At 35.7% G+C, this 23,239-nt stretch overlaps 3 protein-coding genes across 4 annotated transcripts; 2 read left to right on the forward strand and 1 right to left on the reverse strand.

The window, feature by feature from the left end:
- Window positions 1–3,383: 3,383 nt before the first annotated feature.
- LOC111053591 lies at window positions 3,384–16,284 on the reverse strand. 2 transcript variants are annotated; one of them, XM_039443967.1, is made up of 5 exons: window positions 15,570–16,284; window positions 10,768–10,910; window positions 8,884–8,940; window positions 7,946–8,114; window positions 3,384–4,112 (listed from the first exon to the last, which is right to left on the reverse strand). In XM_039443967.1, the coding sequence occupies exons 1-5, from the start codon at window positions 15,955–15,957 to the stop codon at window positions 3,760–3,762; spliced, it is 1,110 nt and encodes a 369-aa protein (XP_039299901.1). In that variant the 5' UTR covers window positions 15,958–16,284; the 3' UTR covers window positions 3,384–3,759. The 2 variants fall into 2 exon arrangements, with proteins under 2 accessions (XP_039299901.1, XP_039299902.1); XM_039443968.1 differs by lacking the exon at window positions 8,884–8,940 and having other exon boundaries at window positions 15,570–16,022.
- A 2,520-nt stretch (window positions 16,285–18,804) lies between these two features.
- LOC120355514 lies at window positions 18,805–19,296 on the forward strand. The gene has a single exon (XM_039443964.1). The coding sequence runs from the start codon at window positions 18,805–18,807 to the stop codon at window positions 19,294–19,296; it is 492 nt and encodes a 163-aa protein (XP_039299898.1).
- A 1,609-nt stretch (window positions 19,297–20,905) lies between these two features.
- On the forward strand, window positions 20,906–21,343 carry LOC120355515. The gene has a single exon (XM_039443966.1). The coding sequence runs from the start codon at window positions 20,906–20,908 to the stop codon at window positions 21,341–21,343; it is 438 nt and encodes a 145-aa protein (XP_039299900.1).
- The last annotated feature ends 1,896 nt before the right edge of the window (window positions 21,344–23,239 follow it).

Raw genomic sequence — 23,239 nt, forward strand, 5'->3', positions numbered from 1 at the left:
TTTGCTTTTCTGGTGTCTATTAATAATCATTAATAATATACTAATACTGTAATTAATTAAATTATTCAACTCTGGACTGATACAGTTGAAACAGAGAATTTGTATAACTTAAGTACATTATTTTGCTGAGCGATAATGAATCAAAGACTACATTCATAAACAAATATTTTGACATGTCTTTCAATCATGAGAATTAATTCAAAAAAGCTCACCGTACTTAATTTTATTTACAAAAAAAACTCAATTTAATACAATATATTTCATGGTTTGTACATTAACTCTCAAAAATTTTGCTTTTCTGGTGTCTATTAATAATCATTAATAATATACTAATACTGTAATTAATTAAATTATTCAACTCTGGACTGATACAGTTGAAACAGAGAATTTGTATAACTTAAGTACATTATTTTGCTGAGCGATAATGAATCAAAGACTACATTCATAAACAAATATTTTGACATGTCTTTCAATCATGAGAATTAATTCAAAAAAGCTCACCGTACTTAATTTTATTTACAAAAAAAACTCAATTTAATACAATATATTTCATGGTTTGTACATTAACTCTCAAAAATTTTGCTTTTCTGGTGTCTATTAATAATCATTAATAATATACTAATACTGTAATTAATTAAATTATTCAACTCTGGACTGATACAGTTGAAACAGAGAATTTGTATAACTTAAGTACATTATTTTGCTGAGCGATAATGAATCAAAGACTACATTCATAAACAAATATTTTGACATGTCTTTCAATCATGAGAATTAATTCAAAAAAGCTCACCGTACTTAATTTTATTTACAAAAAAAACTCAATTTAATACAATATATTTCATGGTTTGTACATTAACTCTCAAAAATTTTGCTTTTCTGGTGTCTATTAATAATCATTAATAATATACTAATACTGTAATTAATTAAATTATTCAACTCTGGACTGATACAGTTGAAACAGAGAATTTGTATAACTTAAGTACATTATTTTGCTGAGCGATAATGAATCAAAGACTACATTCATAAACAAATATTTTGACATGTCTTTCAATCATGAGAATTAATTCAAAAAAGCTCACCGTACTTAATTTTATTTACAAAAAAAACTCAATTTAATACAATATATTTCATGGTTTGTACATTAACTCTCAAAAATTTTGCTTTTCTGGTGTCTATTAATAATCATTAATAATATACTAATACTGTAATTAATTAAATTATTCAACTCTGGACTGATACAGTTGAAACAGAGAATTTGTATAACTTAAGTACATTATTTTGCTGAGCGATAATGAATCAAAGACTATAGTGAAGTCCACGTTATAATGGCAGTGTAGGAAGATAGCAGAACAACGTTACCGAACCTCTGTCTTGTCAATGCCTTCTATAGACGGTAGCTGATACAGGTTTATTGATGTAATATTAACTGTTCATTCTCGTTTAAAATAATCAATTATATTTTATTAAGCAAGAAATTATATTTTACAATATTTTCATAATTAAGATTGAATATTTGAGATGATGGTTTCTTATCCATTCCGAGCTGCGATTTATTAACACACCTTTTTCTATGTACAGTATTTCACACGACATGCAGTCAAAAAGTGACTCTTTTGACATCATGTCGTGTGAAAAACATGGAAAAAAGTGTATTAAATATTTTGTTAATTAATTATTAATTCTACATTGTTAAAAGACGATCTGGCACCAGAGCAAAGCGAGAAAGAGATAGCGCTATCCGCTTTGTTGAATGATCGCAATTGCCATTATAACGTGGACCTCACTATAGTCTACAGTATTAAACCATTTCATTTTAAATAATTTTGTACTCAATAATGCCTTTATACATTACCTATTAATCATAGCTAAGTTGATAACGTGTGCCCGGTTGCACAAAATCCGGGTTATTTTCAATCCTGATTGATTCCAGTAGATCCATCTTTTTGAAATGGTCTTCTCTGATTTGGTTCACGTAAAGTTAATCAGGATTAAAATTTAACCGTCTTTTGTGCAACTGGGCCTTTGTGAGGGAAATTTTTGCATTCCTCTGGGAATTAATCTCAATTTACTGTGATTAGATAGAACATTACGGTATGAATGTTATTATAATTTCTTCTTTCGTAATAAATGTTTTATGCTTTTGTACTCCAGAGCGAAGCTCGGTCCCCGATATTTACATATGATACGGTAACCAACACAATTTATTCGAATTACTAATTATATTTTCAAGGTCTTCCATTTCAATAAATATGGTTTGTTTCCATTCTTCTAATATCCGTTTGTGAAAAGTAATGGTGAATTTGGAGTTTCAAATCATGGAATTCTGTTGTTGTGTACCCAATTGTCGCAGGAATTATAACAAGACTCCAAAAGTTTCTGTATTCTCTTTCCGAAAGATGAAACTTTAAAACGAAAATGGATATGAGCGATAAGAAGAAAGACCTTCAATACTACAAAACAACAAACAATTCACATGAAGTGTTAAAGAACAGTGAAAATAGAGTGTGAAAGAAAAATGGGCTAAATTTTACCGGAAAATGTGTGAAAGAACAGTATAAATAAAGTTTGAAAGAACTGTTAAACTAATGAATTAAAAAGTAAATGCAAGTTTTGGAATTGTCCATAACATCATAAGATAGAAAGGTTTTATCTAACTAGATAACATTCTCCTGATGGGTTTTTCTGTACCACAGATTTATTGTGATACAATGTGGAAGCCTCTTTGGCTAAAGTGCACGTCCAGTGCCAACATACCTGTCATCAAATTTTTGGTTGGGATCGATTTAGTATGTTATTTTGAGCACAAAATCACAAAAATTAAACGGCGGTCACTATTGTTTTTAAAATAAACTAAGTTCAAAGTAGCACAACTTTACATGCATTTAACCTATAAGTAGCAACCAATAAGTAGCTAAGGTTAGGAAAAGCTTTAGATTAGGAAAAGCTTTAGGTTAGGAAAGCTTAGGTTAGGAAAAGCTTTGGGTTAGGAAAACTCAGATCAGGAATATCATAATTTGATGATTTCAATAATCAAAATGGCTGCTACTCATAGGTTAAATGCATGTAAAATTGTGCTATTTTGAACTTAGTTTATTTTAAAAACAATAGTGACCTCCGTTTAATTTTTGTGATTTTGTGCTCAAAATAACATACTAAATCGATCCCAACCAAAAATTTGATGACAGGTATGTTGGCACTGGACGTGCACTTACACCGCCTCTTTTCCCATAAAAGAGTTACCTTTTGATTTGTTTTACCTTTGATTTACCTCTCCTTTAATTCTGATACAGGCTATTATTAAGTATTTTTGGTTGAGATGAATTTATTAATAGCTCTATCACTGAATAAATTAATTAAGTCTATCAAGCTGAAAGTATAGAAAATTATTGCATTTGATAAAATTGCTATTTAATAAAATACATATGTCTTTTATCTGGAGTTTAGATAGTATTAATAAAAAATCGATACAGTAACAAACGTTGAAGAGCATACCATACATTGATACGCTAGTAGAAATTCTACTTTAATTCTAGGAAGAATCAATCTACATGTTATGACGTCATTGATTAGTTGTGGGGCCAGAAGTAATAGTAGGTATTGATAATAGTCAGTCTTGGCTTGAAGTGCAATGAGATTCACTTGAGCATTCCTCACAGTAACAAGTGACAAATATAAACATTCTTTTCACATAAGTGTAACAATTATACATGACTAAATAATAACATCAATTTCCACCATCCATCCAATTTGAAATGAATGTCACTGAGGCAAACTTTCTTCAGCAGGGACTTGACCGAGAGAGATTTCTAGGAGAGTCTTCAAGTTGGCCTTATAAATACTCAACTCACTATCACTCAGGTCCCACACTAGCGATCGTAGCGTGGTCAAAATGGCGGTGCACTCATTGACGAGTTGTCTACGACTGGTGACCGGCTCGGCAACTTCTTCATACTCAACTGCTACAAGATTATTGTCCTCAAGAGCCGTTTCCTCTGTTGTTTCCTCAAGATTTTCTGCCGATTCTGAAGAATTTTCTTCTTGGTAATCAACAGCTGTTAAAAGATTGTTCACATGTAGATACTGTGTTGTTTCCGCACCATTTTCTGATGTTGCTGGAAAAAAATCGAAACTGATTTAGAAACTCTTTTTTTGCGATACAAGTTGCCAGTGTTAGATTGAGTATTTGGTAATTGAGCAGCGCGATTTCCAGTTTAGAAATGTTTTAGATGTAGTATATTTCGCACCTAGAGGAGAAAATGAGATTTTTCCGGCTCAAAATCGGTTTTCAAGTCCGAGGCCGTAGGCCGAGGACTAGAAAAGATTGAGAGCCGGAAAAACATTTTTGCCCGTGGTGCGAACGCTATTTTTCGCCACACACAAAAATAAACAATATATATGAGAATAGTTGTTTACTAAGCACTTCCGAAAGCAGAAGTGGAAGGTGATAGCTCTAGCAAATCTGAGGTAATCTGAATATCAGGAAATTGTCCAGGTATTTTTATTTTTTATTCTGATTTGTCTAAATAACCTAAAAGATAATGTTCAATTATGTGGGAAGTTGAGTTTATACTTTTTTATTCTTTCAAATGACAATAAGATGATATTATTATAAATGTTTCAATTATTGAATAATGAACACAAATAATGAAACGTTTTTTGATCAGCTATTTTTTGATCACCTTTCTTTGTTCCATGTTAGCGGCTGGAAAGAGTACTCTTTCCGGCCTAGGCCGGAAAGAAACCTGTTCTGACGTCAGACGAGAGTCGTCTGCAAACAAAGTCTTTCAGATCTACGTAGGGACTGGAAAACAGCTGCTTTCTGTGCAGTGTGGCGAAAAATGTGATTTTATTGATCTTAGTATCAGGGTGGCCACCCATTTTAAAATTTAAAAAATCATGAGTAATTCCCGGTTTTCCAGAGTAAAATTTCAAATTTTCTTGGTGGAGTATCCGCGGTATTTAAGAAACAAAAAACATTGAGAATTTATTGTGGAAATCTTCAGTTTGATCATCCATGACAAATTGCGAATAGCTTATTCAAATTTCCAAATATATTGATAATTTTTGACACTACAGTCTATTTTTGTGAGGAATTAGTACGTTCTTTCAACTTCTCATGTGTGTAGAGTGCTTTCGGACAGGGTCCATTTTCAACAATCAGTGAGTATAGTTAAAAAACGAAAAATTCCTCACAAATATAGACTACAGTGTCGAAGTTATTAATACATTTGAACATTTATTATGTATTCTGAGTCAACTTTTACTTATGAAGCCATATATATATTATTGACCGAGCGAAGTGAGGTCTAAGATTCAAGTCGATGGTTTGGCATTTCTCTTAATGTTTAAATGTTTATATGTTGTGCATTTACGGCGAAACGCGGTAATAGATTTCCATGAAATTTGACAGGTATATTCCTTTTTTAATTGCGCGTCGACGTATATACAAGGTTTTTGGAAATTTTGCATTTCAAGGATAATAAAAAAGGAAAAAGGAGCCTCCTTCATTCGCCAATATTAGAGTAAAAATCAGACTATAGAATTATTCATCATAAATCAGCTGACAAGTGATTACACAGATGTGTGGAGAAGCCAGTCTATAGCTGTATTTCCATATTAAGGTCTATAGTTTCAGGTACTACTTGTGGATTAGAATACTGCGTGAGGTCTACTGTTCACAGAACTACTAGTGTATGTACAGTACCATAGCCGAGGCTATCTATAGCTAAAGGCTGTTGGTTACTCTTCAAACCTTGACAAAAGTCTCATTCCGAAGAGAATAAAGCAAACAAAATACTTAATTTTGAAATGTGATTGATTTATATCAGGTCTTAAAATATGATCATTTTAAAATAAACGATAAGCGAGCGCCAAATTTTTTCCACTGTTTTATAATCAAAATTTGCTAACAAATCGATTGAAACCAGAAATTAATGTGAAATCTACTGGGCCAAGTCATTAAGTATTCAGATACACCCTTAGACCATAAAATCCTTATGATTGCACCAGAGCAACTGTTATCAGTATACTTCTTTACTAAATTAATTGAAATTTATGAAAAAATCATGAGTGATTGGAAAAATTCATGAGGAATTCACGGTATTTTTACCGGTTAGTAAAATCATGAGGAATTCAAGGTTCTCCCGGTTTTCCCAGTAGGTGGCCACCCTGTTTCAATCTAATTGACGCAGACGACATTGATCAATCGACTTCAAGCTTCAAGGGCCGGTTTCCGAGCTTGGGATTTAGCTAAGTTCTAGACTTTAAACAGCTGGAGTCAGAAAATTGGCTTTCCAAAACGGGGCGTAGTCGCAGTAAATAGTTGAAACGTTTTTCCTTGGCGAAATGAAACATTCCTAAATAATTCAAAATAGCTTAAACTTTACACTATTTTCTCTTTATTTTATTTTGTGTTCAATTTTCTAGTTTTTCGAAATTTAATTTAAACGTGGACTGCGACTACGCCCCGTTTCGGAAAGCCAATTTTCTGACTCCAGCTGTTTAAAGTCTAGAACTTAGCTAAATCCCGAGCTCGGAAACCGGCCCTAAATGATTAGAAGAATACTGTACGTGCTTGTGGCTGCGATCGAACAAACAGTCACATAAGAGCCTCAAGTTTTCACCTCTTACAATCGTCGAATAATTACACATTAATTAAAATTAACCTCCACATGTATTCAAAACTGTAGTTGTTTGGGAGTATATTCTCATAAAGTAAATTCTATTCTTATAGGATTGACTAAACTTGAAATATAATATTCAGGCTAAGCATCAATATCCTATACTATTAAACGAGCAACTTCTGTTTATATGTTTAGATGTTTGGATGTTTAAATGATTCTATTTCACCGGATCTCGAAAACGGCTCTAACGATTCTCACGAAATTCAGAACATAGTAGGTTTATAATATAAAGATTCGATTGCACTAGGTCTCATCCCTGAGAAAACTAGCTGAAGGACATTAAAAGGATAATTATTATTCATCCTTGGAAAAACAGCTGATAATAATTATTTCGTCGTCTGTTGGTGATGGAAGTGAGTGAGCGAGTTCGTGTGTGTGGGACTGTGTTAAAATTATGACTCAGCTGTTGAACTTTAGTAATCATTCAATCAGGTACTTAGTGCCGGTTGCAAAAAAGTTGGGTTATTTTCAATCCTGATTAATTCCAGTAGATCCATCTTTTTGAAATGGTCTTCTCTGATTTGGTTCACGTGAAGTTAATCTAGATTGAAATTTAACTGGCTTTTGTGCAACTGGGCCTTTGTGAGAGAAATTTTTGCATTCCTCTGGGAATTAATCTCAATTTACTGTGATTAGATAGAACATTTCTGTATGAATGTTATTATAATTTCTTCTTTCGTAATAAATTCTTTATGCTTTTGTACTCCAGAGCGAAGCTCGGTCCCCGATATTTAATATGATAAACATAACCTATTTTTGAAGTACTTCTATAATATTCTGAAATTAGATAATAGCAGATTATTCAGCCCAGGAGGTTTTCTAGTTAATATGAATGGTAATATAAGAAATATTACAGTATAATAATTTTATTAGCAACCATTCTAATTTATCATCTTGAAATTGTCCTAGATAAATTGACAAACAAATAAAAAGGAATGTATAAATACAAATAAAAACAGAAGTTATTTTTTTAATTTAAAAATGATTTTTGTGTATTTTGAATTGTAAATTGAGTGTGTAATTGATGAATGTTAAGTGACACATAACCTAGCTACATTTGGACTGTTGTATAAATTAGAATTGGAACCGTTTTGGGCTTATAAGCCTGTGGTACTTTTCTGTAAGTTGTGTGATTCTGATTAAATAAATAAATGCTTATTATAATATACTGATTTTATATTTCCTGAATGAAGGGTATCTTGGACTATGCTATTATGGTAACTCCTAAATCTAAGAGGATAATTGAGCGTTTCCTTACTTACTTTGTTCAATTACAAAAACGCCATCAACGATTTGATGGTTGAAGTGCTCTTCAATACTTGGAATGTTGTTCATGTCCAAATAGTCTTCTATAAAAATCCCTGCATTTTCCTCAGTATTCATAATTGATTCTGATGGCTCACCCCTCTCACAGGATATTGAATCTTTGACCTGAAAAATGTAATATATTTAATAAATATTATAATATAATTATACAAATGAAGGGCACAGGGGGAAAACGAACAATATTCTCAGCTTAGAAGGAGAAGGAGAATGAGAAGGAGAAAAAGAAGAAGAAAAATTTTTGTGATGTTTATCGTTTTTCCCCTGTGCCCTTCAAATACAATTCTACTTTTCAGCTGAATAAATGTCAAGTGACCTGGATGACTCAGGTCTGGAGTTTTCAGGTAGCACCTAATTAGGGCCTTTGACATGACTGCGTTTAGGCAGCCGGAACCGACGGCTTGTCATGTCCATCCAAAACACAGGAGTTTCTATAATTTTGATAACTATTTTTGTTATATATTTTCTATTTTAATGAATTTTCACTCTTTACCAGCTTAGGCTAGGCACACACCAGTTAGTCAAGACAAGACAATACATGATCAGACACAATACTTCACATAGTTGCTTATGAAGACATGTCTAATTGCAATGACTAATCAGTGTGAGTTGCATCATAAGCAACTATGTGAAGTATTGTGACTAAACGTGTCTGATCATGTCTTGTCTTGTCTTGACTAACTGGTGTGCGCCTGGCCTTAGATTCATTCATATTGATTGGCAAATTTAAATAAATGATGCATCAAAGCAGGCAATATATCGATATTGATGAAAAAGACAATCATCGTTCAAAATAGATAGTACCGTAGGTTGTAGCTTCATAATCTGGCATCGAAATCACTCTTTTAACAGCTGTAAAATGGACAGTTAAGTTTACCTTTTTTCTTTTTCTTTCCACAGACTTCTCTCTTTTGAGAGAATGATCCATTATGTCCTGCAACATAGGAAAATTCAACACACAATTATTTCCATCTCATGTCAAACATGATTTTCAAATTATCTCCTAATTTTTGATCTTTCAAAAAACAGGAATCAGGTAAGGTTTTTCTGGTAAGAGGGCTTCTCTGATTGGTTCTCGTGGCATTTAATCAGAAATAAAAGTTAACAGACGTTTGTGCAGCCGGTAGCTTCTCCTTGCATCCTGTTCCCCTGTTCTTTAGGACGAAGCCACACGAGCGATTTTTCAGGCGTTTTCTAACGAGTCAACAGGCCGGAAACTTCCCGATTGGCTGATTAGTTTGGCGTTCGGGGAATAATCAGCCAATCGGAAAGCTTCCTGCCCTGCGACTTGTCTGGAAACGCCTGAAAAGAACGTGTTGTGTGGCTTGGCCCTTTTAATTATAGAGTACCGGATTAAACTCACTATCTCTTCTCACCTCATCCATCCACAACCTTACTGCTAAAAATCTGGTGTGGCGCACTCACACTACTTTCCTTGCCGTTATGAAAATTGATCACCTGACGCTAGTGTTCACGCGCATAAGAGTCTTCTATTCAGAGATCTGAGACAGCTGGTGACAGGACAATAATAACGCTGCAGACACACGATGTCTGCTATCTCTTCATAGTGAATGATTTAATAGAATCAACAGTTGCCAACAGTTTGCAATTGAATAATCACATTTTCTCGAATTTCGAGCTTATTTTAAATTTTAGGTGAAAATGTTACTGAACATTAATTGTAGAGATTTTCATGCTCAATCTCTACCACTTGGAATTTTTTGTTTAAATTGTAACTGAAGCCTGATAATTAGGAATCTAAAATCAAACTTTGCATAGATGGGGCGGAGCTCCTGGAATTTTTACAGATATGGGACTTGTGGCAGTTGATAGAACTTATCAATGACTATTTTAGGTATAAATTTGATCAAAATCGTTGGAGCCGTTTTCGAGAAAATTACATTTGATCGAAATTGTTCGTGTCGGATCCTTATAGGGCAAGGACCTAAAGTTCAAAATTTCAAGTCATTCCGTTAATTGGGAGATGAGATATCGTTTACACAGACGCACATACACTCATACACACACACATACAGACCAATACCCAAAAACTTTTTTGGACTCAAGGGACCTTGAAACGTATTGAAATTTAGAAATTGGGGTACCTTAATTTTTTTCGGAAAGCAATACTTTCCTTACCTATGGTAATAGGGCAAGGAAAGTAAAAATTCCCCGTCAGACTGTGGTGAAAAATGTACTGAACTAAACCTCACCTTTGTGATGTCGCAACTATGTTTTATCATAGAGAAACAATAGCATAAGTAGATATCCCATGGTATAGGGCGTTTATGTCGCAACTTTTACTGTTATCTCAAGCCTATAGTCCACGTAGTTCTTTCCCGAGAAGCTTTATGACGCTGGTAGTCTTTCATATTGTGCCGTTCATACACTCTTACCCGGTCAAAACAGTAAAAATCGAAAATAATCTACAGTAATCAGCTTGAGATAACAGTGAAAGTTGCGACATAAACGCCCTATACCATGGGATATCTACTTACGCTATTGTTTCTCTATGGTTTTATGTTGATAGACTATTTTTATGTTAACTATTTAAACTAGTTTTTATGTTAACTATCTAGTTTTTATGTAAACTATTTAAACTAGTTTTTTTGTAAACTATTCAAACTAGTTTTTATGTAAAGTAAACTTTACTTTGGCGATGTCTCAACTTTATGTTGCAAGACTATTTTTATTTAAACTCTCTAAACTATTTTTTATAAACTTTTCTTTCAACTATTTTTTATTTATTATGTAACCTTACCTTGGTGAATTCGCAACTATTTTTTATGTTGCGGACGAGTTTTTTGGTTATCATGGAAGCCAGACCCATGTCTTCCTTAGCAATAGCTTCTTCCCTGATGTCTTCTAGAATCTGCTTCATTGCAACTCCTTCTTTCAGCTTGCCTGGAAAAGAGAGCTCTACTAGTTTCAACTAGCATTCAACTAGTATTCAACTAGTTTTTCAACTAGAATTATATTGTTAATTACAATAACATTAATGTCAATTAAAATGGTGTAATTGTATTCACGATCATATTCACAATTAAATTGATTTAAAATTCTAGTAATAATTCAAGGCATTTGATGAAAAATGATGTTTGAGTTGTTGAGAAGATTTCCTAAAGGTCTAAGGCCCGCCCGGTTGCACAAAAGCGATTAAGTGATTAATTTCACTAGAACCAATCATAGAAGGCATTTTTGATAAGATGATTAAAAAGCCGGTTAAATTTTAACCGTGATTAATTTCACGAGAACCAATCAAAGAAGGCATATTTGATAAGATGCCTTATCTGATTAGTTCTCGTGGTTAAATCACGGTTAAAATTTAACCGGCTTTTGTGCAACCGGCACTATAGTCTGTCCAAACTGCCATGAGCCCTGAAAGATTAAGCCGACCCTCGCTCTCCCACGCGCAGGCACACACGCCATTGATATACTATGTATACTACGTAGTATACAGGTAGGCAGACCGTCCCTTTACTCACACACACAAAAGAAGACTGCGCTTGTGTGTGTGAGTAGTAGGAGGGTCGGCCTAATTCAAAATTCAAATTCAAATTTATTTCCACAAAGTAGGTACAAACATTTAACTATGAAACACAAATGCAATTCACAACAATCAATTCAAATAAATAACATTCCTTACTAAAAAATAATAAATTGAACAATACTAGCATTAATACTAATTCTATTCCTAACTAGTAAGAGTTATAATGCACAATCAAACTGATTGAGGATTATCATTACATAACTATCCAATACTTCAAATAGCATAAGCTTGGTGGAAATCTACTGGCATAAGTGAGAACTTGTACGCCAGTAGGAGTAGCGCCCCAATACTAAGAGAGGAAAAAAATGAATAAAGAAAAAATAAAATAAATGCTTCACTCGAGGATTTATAAACATACGCAATTCTAATCATACGGATCCTTCAACAATATGTGAAAAAAATATTTTGCAAGAGACCTTCAAAATGGAAGCTATATTATTTTGATATCAAAATAATATTCTTGGATGATCCAGTTTTCTATTTTCAATGTAATATACTTCGTTATTATTTGTTGGTTTATAAGATTGTTTGGGATACTATTTATTATTCTTGGTGCAATATAAATCAGTTGTTTTGGAAATAAAGTAAGTTAAAATCCTTCAGAGCTCATACCTGTTTGGACAGAGTATAAGAAAATTTAACAGCTTTAACACTGTGATGTCAACAATCTAAAACTCGGGAACCCAGAATTTGTGAATCTGGAATACATATCCATAAATTGTGGAAATTCAAAATTCAGGTAGTTGAAGTTTCCAATTCAAAATTGGTTTGTATTCAATTCAAAGTGTAATTTTGGAATGATTAATGACCCTGAATTTGTAGCTTATAATGAGGGCCACGTTATAATGGCAGAATTTTATTAAAATTAACAACTACATTTTTATTTGTCTAGACTTTAAAGTGAGTTCCACGATATAATGACTCTGAAGAAAGATAAGAGAACAACGCTACCGATTCTCCGCCTTCTACGGTGGGTACCTTACAGCGGTATATCTGAAGTAATATTAATTGCTCATTCTTTTTTAAAATGATCTCTTACATTTTATTTGTGAAGGAAAAATGTTTTCAATGATTAAATAATCAATTTTGATAATTGAGATTGAATATTCTGTTGAATAATAATTATATTTCTACATTGTTCAAAAATCGATCTGGCAACGTTACGGAGGATAATGAGAATACTAGTAGTTCTGTGAACAGTAGACCTCACGCAGTTGTTCTCATCCACAAGTATCTGATGTCACCTGTTTGAAATGTTAACAAACTAAGTTCACGTTCGAATTTGTATTCCATAATATGATAATTCATCCAGTTCCGTAATAATCTTTCCATCGGAAGAAAATTATTTTTTTACAATCAAAAATATTATAATTGACCGAGCGAAGTGAGGTCTAAGATTCAAGTCGACGGTTTGGCATTTCTCTTAATGTTTAATCTATAATTATATATAAAAGCGAAATGGCACTCACTCACTGACTGACTGACTCACTCACTCACTCACTCGCAGAACTAAAAATCTACCGGACCAAAAACGTTCAAATTTGGTAGGTATGTTCAGTTGGCCCTTTAGAGGCGCACTAAGAAATCTTTTGGCGATATTTTAACCCTAAGGGTGGTTTTAAAGGGTTTAAAGTTCTTTTAGCATGTTGACTTTGTTAGGTTGGCACCAAGTTGAAGATTGGAATGCATTTATCCAGGACCTCCTAAATACCAATTTATCCAATTAGCCAGAATTAGCGTTTTCTCAGCTTTTCTGCGTTTCCTCACCTTTTTCAATAATTGATGGAAATATATTTAAAAAAATTCAGTACACAGGTTTAGCTGAGGTGGAAGAATTTTGTTCGCCAAAGATACGCCGATATAGTAACAGGTGTTTTTCGAGATCAAATTGACATAATACGTTCAAATTCGGTACAGAGGTTCCGCTGAGATCTACATGCAGGCGAGCGAAGCGAGCCCGCTGATCTCATTTTTGGACAATCCAGTCGGGGGTCCAGAATTCGGTACAGAGGTTCCGCTGAGGTCTACATGCAGGCGAGCGAAGCGAGCCCGCTGATCTCATTTTTGGACGATCCAGTCGGGGGTCTAGACGGATATGGCGAGCGAAGCGAGCCTGACGGCTAGTGTTTGAATATTTGAATGTTTATATGTTGCGCATTTACGGCGAAACGCGGTAATAGATTTTCATGGAATTTGACAGGTATGTTCCTTTTTGAATTTCGCGTCGACGTATAGATAAGATTTTTTTAATTTTGCATTTTAAGGATAATACAAAAAGAAAAGGAATTTCCTTCGAACACCAATATTACCGTAAACATCAGACTATAGAATTATTCATCATAAATCAGCTGACAAGTGATTACACAGATGTGTGGAGAAGCCAGTCTATTGCTGTATTTCCATAAGGTCTGTAGTTTCAATCAGGTACTTGTGGATGAGAATTCTGCGTGAGGTCTACTGTTCACAGAACTACTAGTTCATCACCTATTAAATGAGTTTTTTCAAATGTGAGAATATTGATACTGATGGGCACGCATAATTGACCGAGCGAAGTGAGGTCTAAGATTCAAGTCGACGGTTTTTCATATCTCTTTATGTTTATATGTTGCGCATTTACAGCGAAACGCAGCAATAGATTTTCATAAAATTTGACAGGTATGTTCCTTTTTGAATTTCGCGTCGACGTATAGATAAGATTTTTTTAATTTTGCATTTTAAGGATAATACAAAAAGAAAAGGAATTTCCTTCGAACACCAATATTACCGTAAACATCAGACTATAGAATTATGCATCATAAATCAGCTGTCTAGTGGACTATAATTCTACTCGTTCAAAAACATCAAACATCTTGAAAATGTATCTTTCCATCAACGTTATACCAGCGCTCACACTCACATTCCGGGACGACACGTCACGGTACGTTAGGACAGAAAGCTCTATGTCTATTTAGGATTTTTTCTAGACAATTTAAATTGTTAAATTATTTATTAATTTTTGAGAAAACATAAGAACAGGTCAATGTAACGAGGTCTACTGTTCACAGAACTACTAGTAATACCATGACTGCAAAACAAAATATTGAATCCAAAGACTTAAAGATGCATACCTCTTTAAGGTCTTTGATTGAAACTATAGACCTTATAGAAATAGACACGGCTTCTCCAGACATCTGTGTAATCCACTTGTCAGCTGATTGATTATGAATAATTCTATAGTCTGATTAATCCTATCTTCAGAGTAGATGATATAATATAGTGATATCGGAGTATGGAGGAATTGCTTTTCTTCTCATATTATTCCTAAAATGCAAAATTAAAAAAAAACCTTGTGTATACATCGACGCGCAGTTGAAAAAGGAATATTCCTGCCAAATCTCATAGAATTCTATTAACGCATTTGGCCGTAAATGCGTTACATACATACATAAAAGAGAAAATCCGAGTTGAAACATAGACCTCACTACGTTCGGTCAATTATATATTTAGAGCTTTGTCGAATGATAGACATGGATTGCAAGACTAATACTAGTAGTTCTGTGAACAGTAGACCTCACGCAGTATTCTCATCAACAAGTACCTGATTGAAACTATAGACCTTATGGAAATACAGCAATAGACTGGCTTCTCCACACATCTGTGTAATCACTTGTCAGCTGATTTATGATGAATAATTCTATAGTCTGATTTTTAATCTAATCTTGGCGTATGAAGGAGGTATTTTTCCTTTTATATTATCCTTGAAATGCAAAATTTCCAAAAAAAACTTGTATATACGTCGATGCGCAATTAAAAAAGGAACATACCTGTCAAATTTCATGAAAATCTATTACCGCGTTTCGCCGTAAATGCGCAACATATAAACATTTTAACATTCAAACATTAAGAGAAATGCCAAACCGTCGACTTGAATCTTAGACCTCACTTCGCTCGGTCAATTAATCAAATACTGCCATTATAACGAGGACCTCACTATAGTATACTTGGGTGCCACAAAGTGGCAGTGGATAACTTACCTACTACGTATTCTCTGATAGAAAGTGGTAGACGAATATGCTTCAAATCGGTTCCGTGACCTTCATGTTTGTCGAAAAATTTCACATAAATTTGATCACCTTCTCTCACTACTAGCCTTGATGGACACTTAGTTTCTAGTTTTGCAGTGCCTTGTGATTTCAGCTTTCGTTGTCTCACTTCTACAGGTTTATATCTTCCAGTTCGTGAGCAATGATAATAGAGGTGCTTAGTTCCCGAAGTACTAATCACTCCTGCCCTTCTGAAGTAGCTAGAATGTGTTTCCAGTTCCATCTTTGATTTCCATTCCAAAAATTCTGAAATAGAAGAATAATATGATAAACAATTATTAGTCTGAATAAACAATTCTAATGGAATATTATGCGACATTTAAACAAATAACGGAAACATTTGAAAACGCCTTGAAACTTGAGTGGGAAGGACAAAAATTATTTTATTCAGACTAATGTAAAGTTCAAGATTTGCCATTTGAGAATTATTAATAACATCTATCACATTTTTCACAATTACTTCTTCAAGATGGCTTCCTCCTGCAGGAATACACTCTTGATATCTGTGTTGAGATTCCTGAACGATTGCTGCAACATTTCAGCTGTGCTTCTAGTGGAGAAGATTGTTTTAATTTTCGGAACAAAATATTTCAAATTAATATTTATTTTACAGTTTTGAGTGCTAAGTAGAATATATTTTGTTATCAATTCGGATCTTAATTTTTCTAAATTCAAAATTAATTGTTTCAAGTGTTTGTATTTTGTTTCAATTGAAAAGTCGCACGTAGCCTTTATTTGGACGATTTATTTTAGGAAATTGGGATGAAAAGAAGTTTTGGACTGTAGTCCTTAAGTTGATTGTAAATGATAAACAAATAAATAAATAAATATTGTTAATTTTATCTTGAATTGTCTGTTATGATTGAACCACAGTTATTGGTCAAGTTGTGAAAACGTTTGATTTGAGATAGCTCCACAAACAGACGCAGGTGGACAGATCATGGGACCAGGTAACGCAGATGTTGCAGCGATCAATGAGGAATCGTCAACAAAGATTTCAAGAGTGTATTCGTTCAGGAGGAAGCCATCTTAAAGAAGTAATTGTCAAAAAGTGATCGATGTTACTAATAATTCTCAAATGGCAAGTCTTGAACTTTACATTAGTTTAAATATAATCATTTTTGCCCTTCCCACTAATGTTTTATGGCGTTTTTAAAAGTTCCCGTTATTCTGTGTCACTCTATATATAAGTCACTGTATGAAGCCTAATGCAATTGTTTTGTTTATTTTGAATGGGCACGTTCGACTGTTGGTTTCAACTGATGTATAACAGTCTTTAGCACATTTACTTGATACTTGTTTTTATCCCACTGGAAACGCGGTCGCGTCGTGGTCGTCATTCTGCAGAAATTCCTCCACAGAGTAGAATGGCCTGGTTATCAGGTAGCTTTTCAGGGTTTCCATTAATTTGTGCTGTCCCTCTATGTGTCGTATGGTAGCTGGAACTTGGTTGAATATTTTGGTGCTCAAGAATTCAGGCCCATTCCTGGCTAAAGTTGATGTCACCTGCGCTACATGGATCATTCGTGTCTATCGGGTGTTATATGGATTAAGATGGGCCGTCCACTGGAACTGATTTCGTCTGAACTAGCATCGGCCGAAAACTACCGAACTCGTCCGAACGATCCCCCAACAAAGAAATGGACGTCCATTGCAACAGGTTCACACGGCCGTGCATGGCCGTCTCCGGCCGAACAAGTTTTCGATCCGAATTGAATGGGATTTTCCGGCTCTCTCCGGCCGAAGTCGAGCTGAGACAACATCATCCTAACCTCAAAACTGTTTCACAGTCTTGTTTGTTTTTTAAAGTTGTTCTATAAAGTTGTAACTAAGGACAATGAAAAGTTTATAAGTTTTGTTCAAGAGCATGTTCCATTGTGGGATATGCGAGACAAAAGATATCATCGTCGTGATGCTCAAAGGAATCTGTGGACAAAGATTGCTGAAAAAATAGGATCTGAAGATAAGATTATTATAATGAATAACTAATTTAGTGGATATTATTTTGTTTATTCAGTTTTCAAAATCTCAATATAATCATTATTTATGAAAAATTTTGGTGGCTCTGAAAGTAGTTAATTCAATAATTTGCAACCAGCCTACTACTGAACTAGACTGACGTAAACGGTTCCAATGGACAACCATATTCGGACGAATTAACGGCCGGCAGATTCGTCCGATGCAACGGCCAAACGTATCGGCTGAATACGGTTTCAGTGGACGGTTACCCTAAAGGTATTATTGCAAACATTTCGTGTTTCCTCTTCACCATCAATTCAATTTTCAATTCAATAATTCTTTATTGTCATATACAGTGCACAAGAATACATAGATATATGCTTTTAGTATAAAGGAATAAAAAATATCAATTCACAAAGATGTATTGCATTATTGACCTAGAATATTATTGCTAAGCCATAAAAAGTTTGCAAGTCTTAAAAAAAAATTAACAAAACTTGCAATTCTGTTATCCAAAATTCCGAGCCATCGGTCGACGACTGCATCGCAAACATGTCCACTATACTGTATATTATTCAATAACAAACAACCACGACACAGCCACCAACCGATGGCCCAAAACAACTAGCCTATTAGCCTGTACGAAATATAACTTGCACCGACACAACAACAAAGGAAATAGTCCCACATGAGTCTTAGACTTGTGTGTGGGACGAGTATCATTATACAGTGATATTTTGTGACTAAAATAGTTGAGTAGAAGTTTAGAGAAATAAATTAATATAACCTTTACAGATTTAGAAAGAAGAACAAGAACAAACGGCAATACAAGATAAGAAGAAAAGGATTTATGTAGGGCTATGGGTTAGTTGAGGAATTAGTGAGTTAGTTAGGATTCCATACTAGAGCTTTCATTTCATTTTAATTTTTTTAATGTTTTTATTATTATTGTAAACTACCTGTGAGTGTATAGAGGCGTAAGGTAGGGTGATGCACTCTCGGCAGTTATCTTTAACCTGGCACTCTTAAAGCATTGCAGACAAGCGGCAGTATTGTAACTAAGTCCAAGCAAGCATATGATTACGCAGATGATGTGGTGCTTATATCAAGAAGCAAAGCTGGTGTGGTTGACATGCTCCAAACTCTAAAAAATGAAGGTAAGAAGTTGGGTCGTGAGATTAATATAGAAAAATCTAAATATCTTATGATGTCAGCAAACGAGAGAAGAAGACATGTTGGTGATCTGGAATGTGGGGGAGGAGTTTGGCTTCAAAATGTGGGGCAGTTCAAGTACTTGGGTTCGCTTCTCAATAGTGAGAACAAGGTACGAGCGGACGTGGAAAGCAGGATTTTAGCTGCAAACAAGGCGTACTTTGTCCACATGAAACTAATGAAGTCAAAGCTCTTATCACGCATGTCTAAGCTGCGGCTATACAAAACACTGATCAGACCAGTGGCCACCTATGGTGCTGAGACGTGGACGCTGACTAGTAGAGAAGTGCAAGCATTGCGTGTTTTTGAGAGAAAAATTGTAAGGCGTATCATGGGACCAGTCAGGACAGAATATGGGTGGCGTATCAGAAATAATGAAGAGATTGCCAATTTCATGGGACCAGAAGATATTGTACGAGTTATAAAGGCGCAACGCTTGAGATGGTTGGGGCATGTCCAGAGAATGGAGCACTGCATAAGTTGTTAAAAAGTAAAATGATTGGTACGCGTAGAAGAGGAAGACCCAGGAGGAGATGGCTGGAGGATGTGAGTGCCGATTTGCGTGTTTTGGGCATCAGAGGATGGGAGAATGTGGCGGAGAGGAGAGACGATTGGAGGCGAATTGTGCAGGAGGCCAAGGTCCACATCGGACTGTAGCGCCAATGAAATAAATAAATAATATTTTGTGACTAAAATAGTTGAGTAGAAGTTTAGAGAAATAAATTAATATAACCTTTACAGATTTAGAAAGAAGAGCAAAGAACAAACGGCAATACAAGATAAGAAGAAAAGGATTTATGTAGGGCTATGGGTTAGTTGAGGAATTAGTGAGTTAGTTAGGATTCCATACTAGAGCTTTCATTTCATTTTAATTTTTTTAATGTTTTTATTATTATTGTAAACTACCTGTATAAGGGTTCGAGCAAATTCTCTGAGTTATTGGCACCAGTTGCACGCAGCCAACCATCGATGATTCTTTTGTAAGCAAGCAAACCTACCGAGGGCTCTATTATTTCTCTGGATGGTGCTTTCCTCAATAAAATGTTGGAGACGTAGAATAGGTTAGTGCGATTTATTGATTTGACAATTCTGGGGACCTGTATTTGCAGAGCTTCTAGTATTGTAGTTATGTGCTACCTCGGTTACCATAAAATCCCTGTTTTTGTACGTGAATACAAGTACATTCTTCATATATGTCTGCCTGACAGTCAATAATTGAGAATATTCAAAGAGTGCCTCGGTGGGATATTGTCTCTCCAGTTTCAAGCCGGCCTTGATTATAAGCTTCTGTATTACATATAAAGGCTCCAGTGCAGTTCTAACTGCTCCTCCCCATGCAATAACACCATAACTTAAGATCGACTGAACATAAGCAAAATAAACTGTCTTAATTTCCTGTTTGTTCAAGATGAAGCTTAGCTGATGAAAAATATAAATCATTTTTCTAAGCTTACGTTGCAAACTGATTATGTGATTCTCATATCTAAGGTTAGAATCTATTATAACTCCTAGATAGTTGTAACTCTTCACCCTATCAATGATCTGACAGTTGCAGACAGTGCCATAGGTATCATCACAGGAGTGCAATTTCAAAACTATATTATCTGGAGGCTCACTACAAGGTCTGAGTGCAATGGGCAGGCATTTTGTCTTACCTACATTCATGGTGAGGATGTTCTGATCAAACCATGCCTTCAGCTTCTTCATTCCCATTTCAGCCTTTAAAAATGTTTCATTCCAGCTTGCACCCCTAAATATTACAGCAGTATCATCCGCAAATAGGAAGAGCTCGCCTTCAATGTTCAGCTTATCAATGTTATTAATGTAAACAAGGAATAAAACTGGCCCAAGGGTACTGCCCAGAACCACACCATATTCTACCTCACTGACTTCACTCATTTTCACCTGGCACTCTTAAAGCATTGCAGACAAGCGGCAGTATTGTAACTAAGTCCAAGCAAGCATATGATTACGCAGATGATGTGGTGCTTATATCAAGAAGCAAAGCTGGTGTGGTTGACATGCTCCAAACTCTAAAAAATGAAGGTAAGAAGTTGGGTCGTGAGATTAATATAGAAAAATCTAAATATCTTATGATGTCAGCAAACGAGAGAAGAAGACATGTTGGTGATCTGGAATGTGGGGGAGGAGTTTGGCTTCAAAATGTGGGGCAGTTCAAGTACTTGGGTTCGCTTCTCAATAGTGAGAACAAGGTACGAGCGGACGTGGAAAGCAGAATTTTAGCTGCAAACAAGGCGTACTTTGTCCACATGAAACTAATGAAGTCAAAGCTCTTATCACGCATGTCTAAGCTGCGGCTATACAAAACACTGATCAGACCAGTGGCCACCTGTGGTGCTGAGACGTGGACGCTGACTAGTAGAGAAGTGCAAGCATTGCGTGTTTTTGAGAGAAAAATTGTAAGGCGTATCATGGGACCAGTCAGGACAGAATATGGGTGGCGTATCAGAAATAATGAAGAGATTGCCAATTTCATGGGACCAGAAGATATTGTACGAGTTATAAAGGCTTGAGATGGTTGGGGCATGTCCAGAGAATGGAGCACTGCATAAGTTGTTAAAAAGTAAAATGATTGGTACGCGTAGAAGAGGAAGACCCAGGAGGAGATGGCTGGAGGATGTGAGTGCCGATTTGCGTGTTTTGGGCATCAGAGGATGGGAGAATGTGGCGGAGAGGAGAGACGATTGGAGGCGAATTGTGCAGGAGGCCAAGGTCCACATCGGACTGTAGCGCCAATGAAATAAATAAATAATATTTTGTGACTAAAATAGTTGAGTAGAAGTTTAGAGAAATAAATTAATATAACCTTTACAGATTTAGAAAGAAGAGCAAAGAACAAACGGCAATACAAGATAAGAAGAAAAGGATTTATGTAGGGCTATGGGTTAGTTGAGGAATTAGTGAGTTAGTTAGGATTCCATACTAGAGCTTTCATTTCATTTTAATTTTTTAATGTTTTTATTATTATTGTAAACTACCTGTATAAGGGTTCGAGCAAATTCTCTGAGTTATTGGCACCAGTTGCACGCAGCCAACCATCGATGATTCTTTTGTAAGCAAGCAAACCTACCGAGGGCTCTATTATTTCTCTGGATGGTGCTTTCCTCAATAAAATGTTGGAGACGTAGAATAGGTTAGTGCGATTTATTGATTTGACAATTCTGGGGACCTGTATTTGCAGAGCTTCTAGTATTGTAGTTATGTGCTACCTCGGTTACCATAAAATCCCTGTTTTTGTACGTGAATACAAGTACATTCTTCATATATGTCTGCCTGACAGTCAATAATTGAGAATATTCAAAGAGTGCCTCGGTGGGATATTGTCTCTCCAGTTTCAAGCCGGCCTTGATTATAAGCTTCTGTATTACATATAAAGGCTCCAGTGCAGTTCTAACTGCTCCTCCCCATGCAATAACACCATAACTTAAGATCGACTGAACATAAGCAAAATAAACTGTCTTAATTTCCTGTTTGTTCAAGATGAAGCTTAGCTGATGAAAAATATAAATCATTTTTCTAAGCTTACGTTGCAAACTGATTATGTGATTCTCATATCTAAGGTTAGAATCTATTATAACTCCTAGATAGTTGTAACTCTTCACCCTATCAATGATCTGACAGTTGCAGACAGTGCCATAGGTATCATCACAGGAGTGCAATTTCAAAACTATATTATCTGGAGGCTCACTACAAGGTCTGAGTGCAATGGGCAGGCATTTTGTCTTACCTACATTCATGGTGAGGATGTTCTGATCAAACCATGCCTTTTAAGGTGGTGCCATAGAGGGCTCCGATCCCCCCCCCCCCCCCAAGTAGGAGTGGGGTGTCACAAAGTAAAATTGTGACGGGAAAATATTGCTAAATAATTAATAATATTATTGTAAGACGCTCGGCTATCAGCAAAGCTAGCTGGCTGCGGAGATAAGGAAGGTACCGATGGCGCACCATCTTCCGCGCATCGAGACGATTTACACCGCCTCTGGCGGAGGCACAACTCCATCCCCTCCACTTTGCGGGAGTATTTAAACACCGGACAAGCCCCAGACCACAGCATTCCGCTCACAACCTTCCTGTTCCTTGTACAGCGGCCCGTTGGCTGCCGTACGTCCCCGACCTCCTGTCCTGTACAGCGGCCCGTTGGCTGCCGTACGTCCCTAACCTTCCTTCTCCCCAGGGCACAGCGGACCGTTGTCTGCCGTCCCTGACCTCCCATTTCCCCAGGGCACAGCGGACCGTTGTCTGCCGTCCCTGACCTCCCATTTCCCCAGGGCACAGCGGACCGTTGTCTGCCGTCCCTGTCCTCCCATCTCCCTAGGGCACAGCGGACCGTTGTCTGCCGTCCCTGTCCTCCCATCTCCCTAGGGCACAGCGGACCGTTGTCTGCCGTCCCTATTCTTCCTTCTCCCCAG

This window comes from Nilaparvata lugens, unplaced genomic scaffold (assembly GCF_014356525.2).
Source record: "Nilaparvata lugens isolate BPH unplaced genomic scaffold, ASM1435652v1 scaffold2356, whole genome shotgun sequence".
Taxonomy (NCBI): Eukaryota; Metazoa; Arthropoda; class Insecta; order Hemiptera; family Delphacidae; genus Nilaparvata; species Nilaparvata lugens.

Bases quoted from the DNA above. Each gene is read 5' to 3' on its own strand.
- LOC120355514 (XM_039443964.1), top strand. From the start codon at position 18,805: ATGTCAGCAAACGAGAGAAGAAGACATGTTGGTGATCTGGAATGTGGG.
- LOC120355515 (XM_039443966.1), top strand. From the start codon at position 20,906: ATGTCAGCAAACGAGAGAAGAAGACATGTTGGTGATCTGGAATGTGGG.
- LOC111053591 (XM_039443967.1), bottom strand. From the start codon at position 15,957: ATGTCGCATAATATTCCATTAGAATTGTTTATTCAGACTAATAATTGT. The intron at 8,941-10,767 runs GTAAGGTTACAT...CCTATGTTGCAG, and splicing joins ATAGTTGCGAATTCACCAAG to GACATAATGGATCATTCTCT. The intron at 8,115-8,883 runs GTAAACTTAACT...TACATTTTTCAG, and splicing joins TGGAAAGAAAAAGAAAAAAG to GTCAAAGATTCAATATCCTG.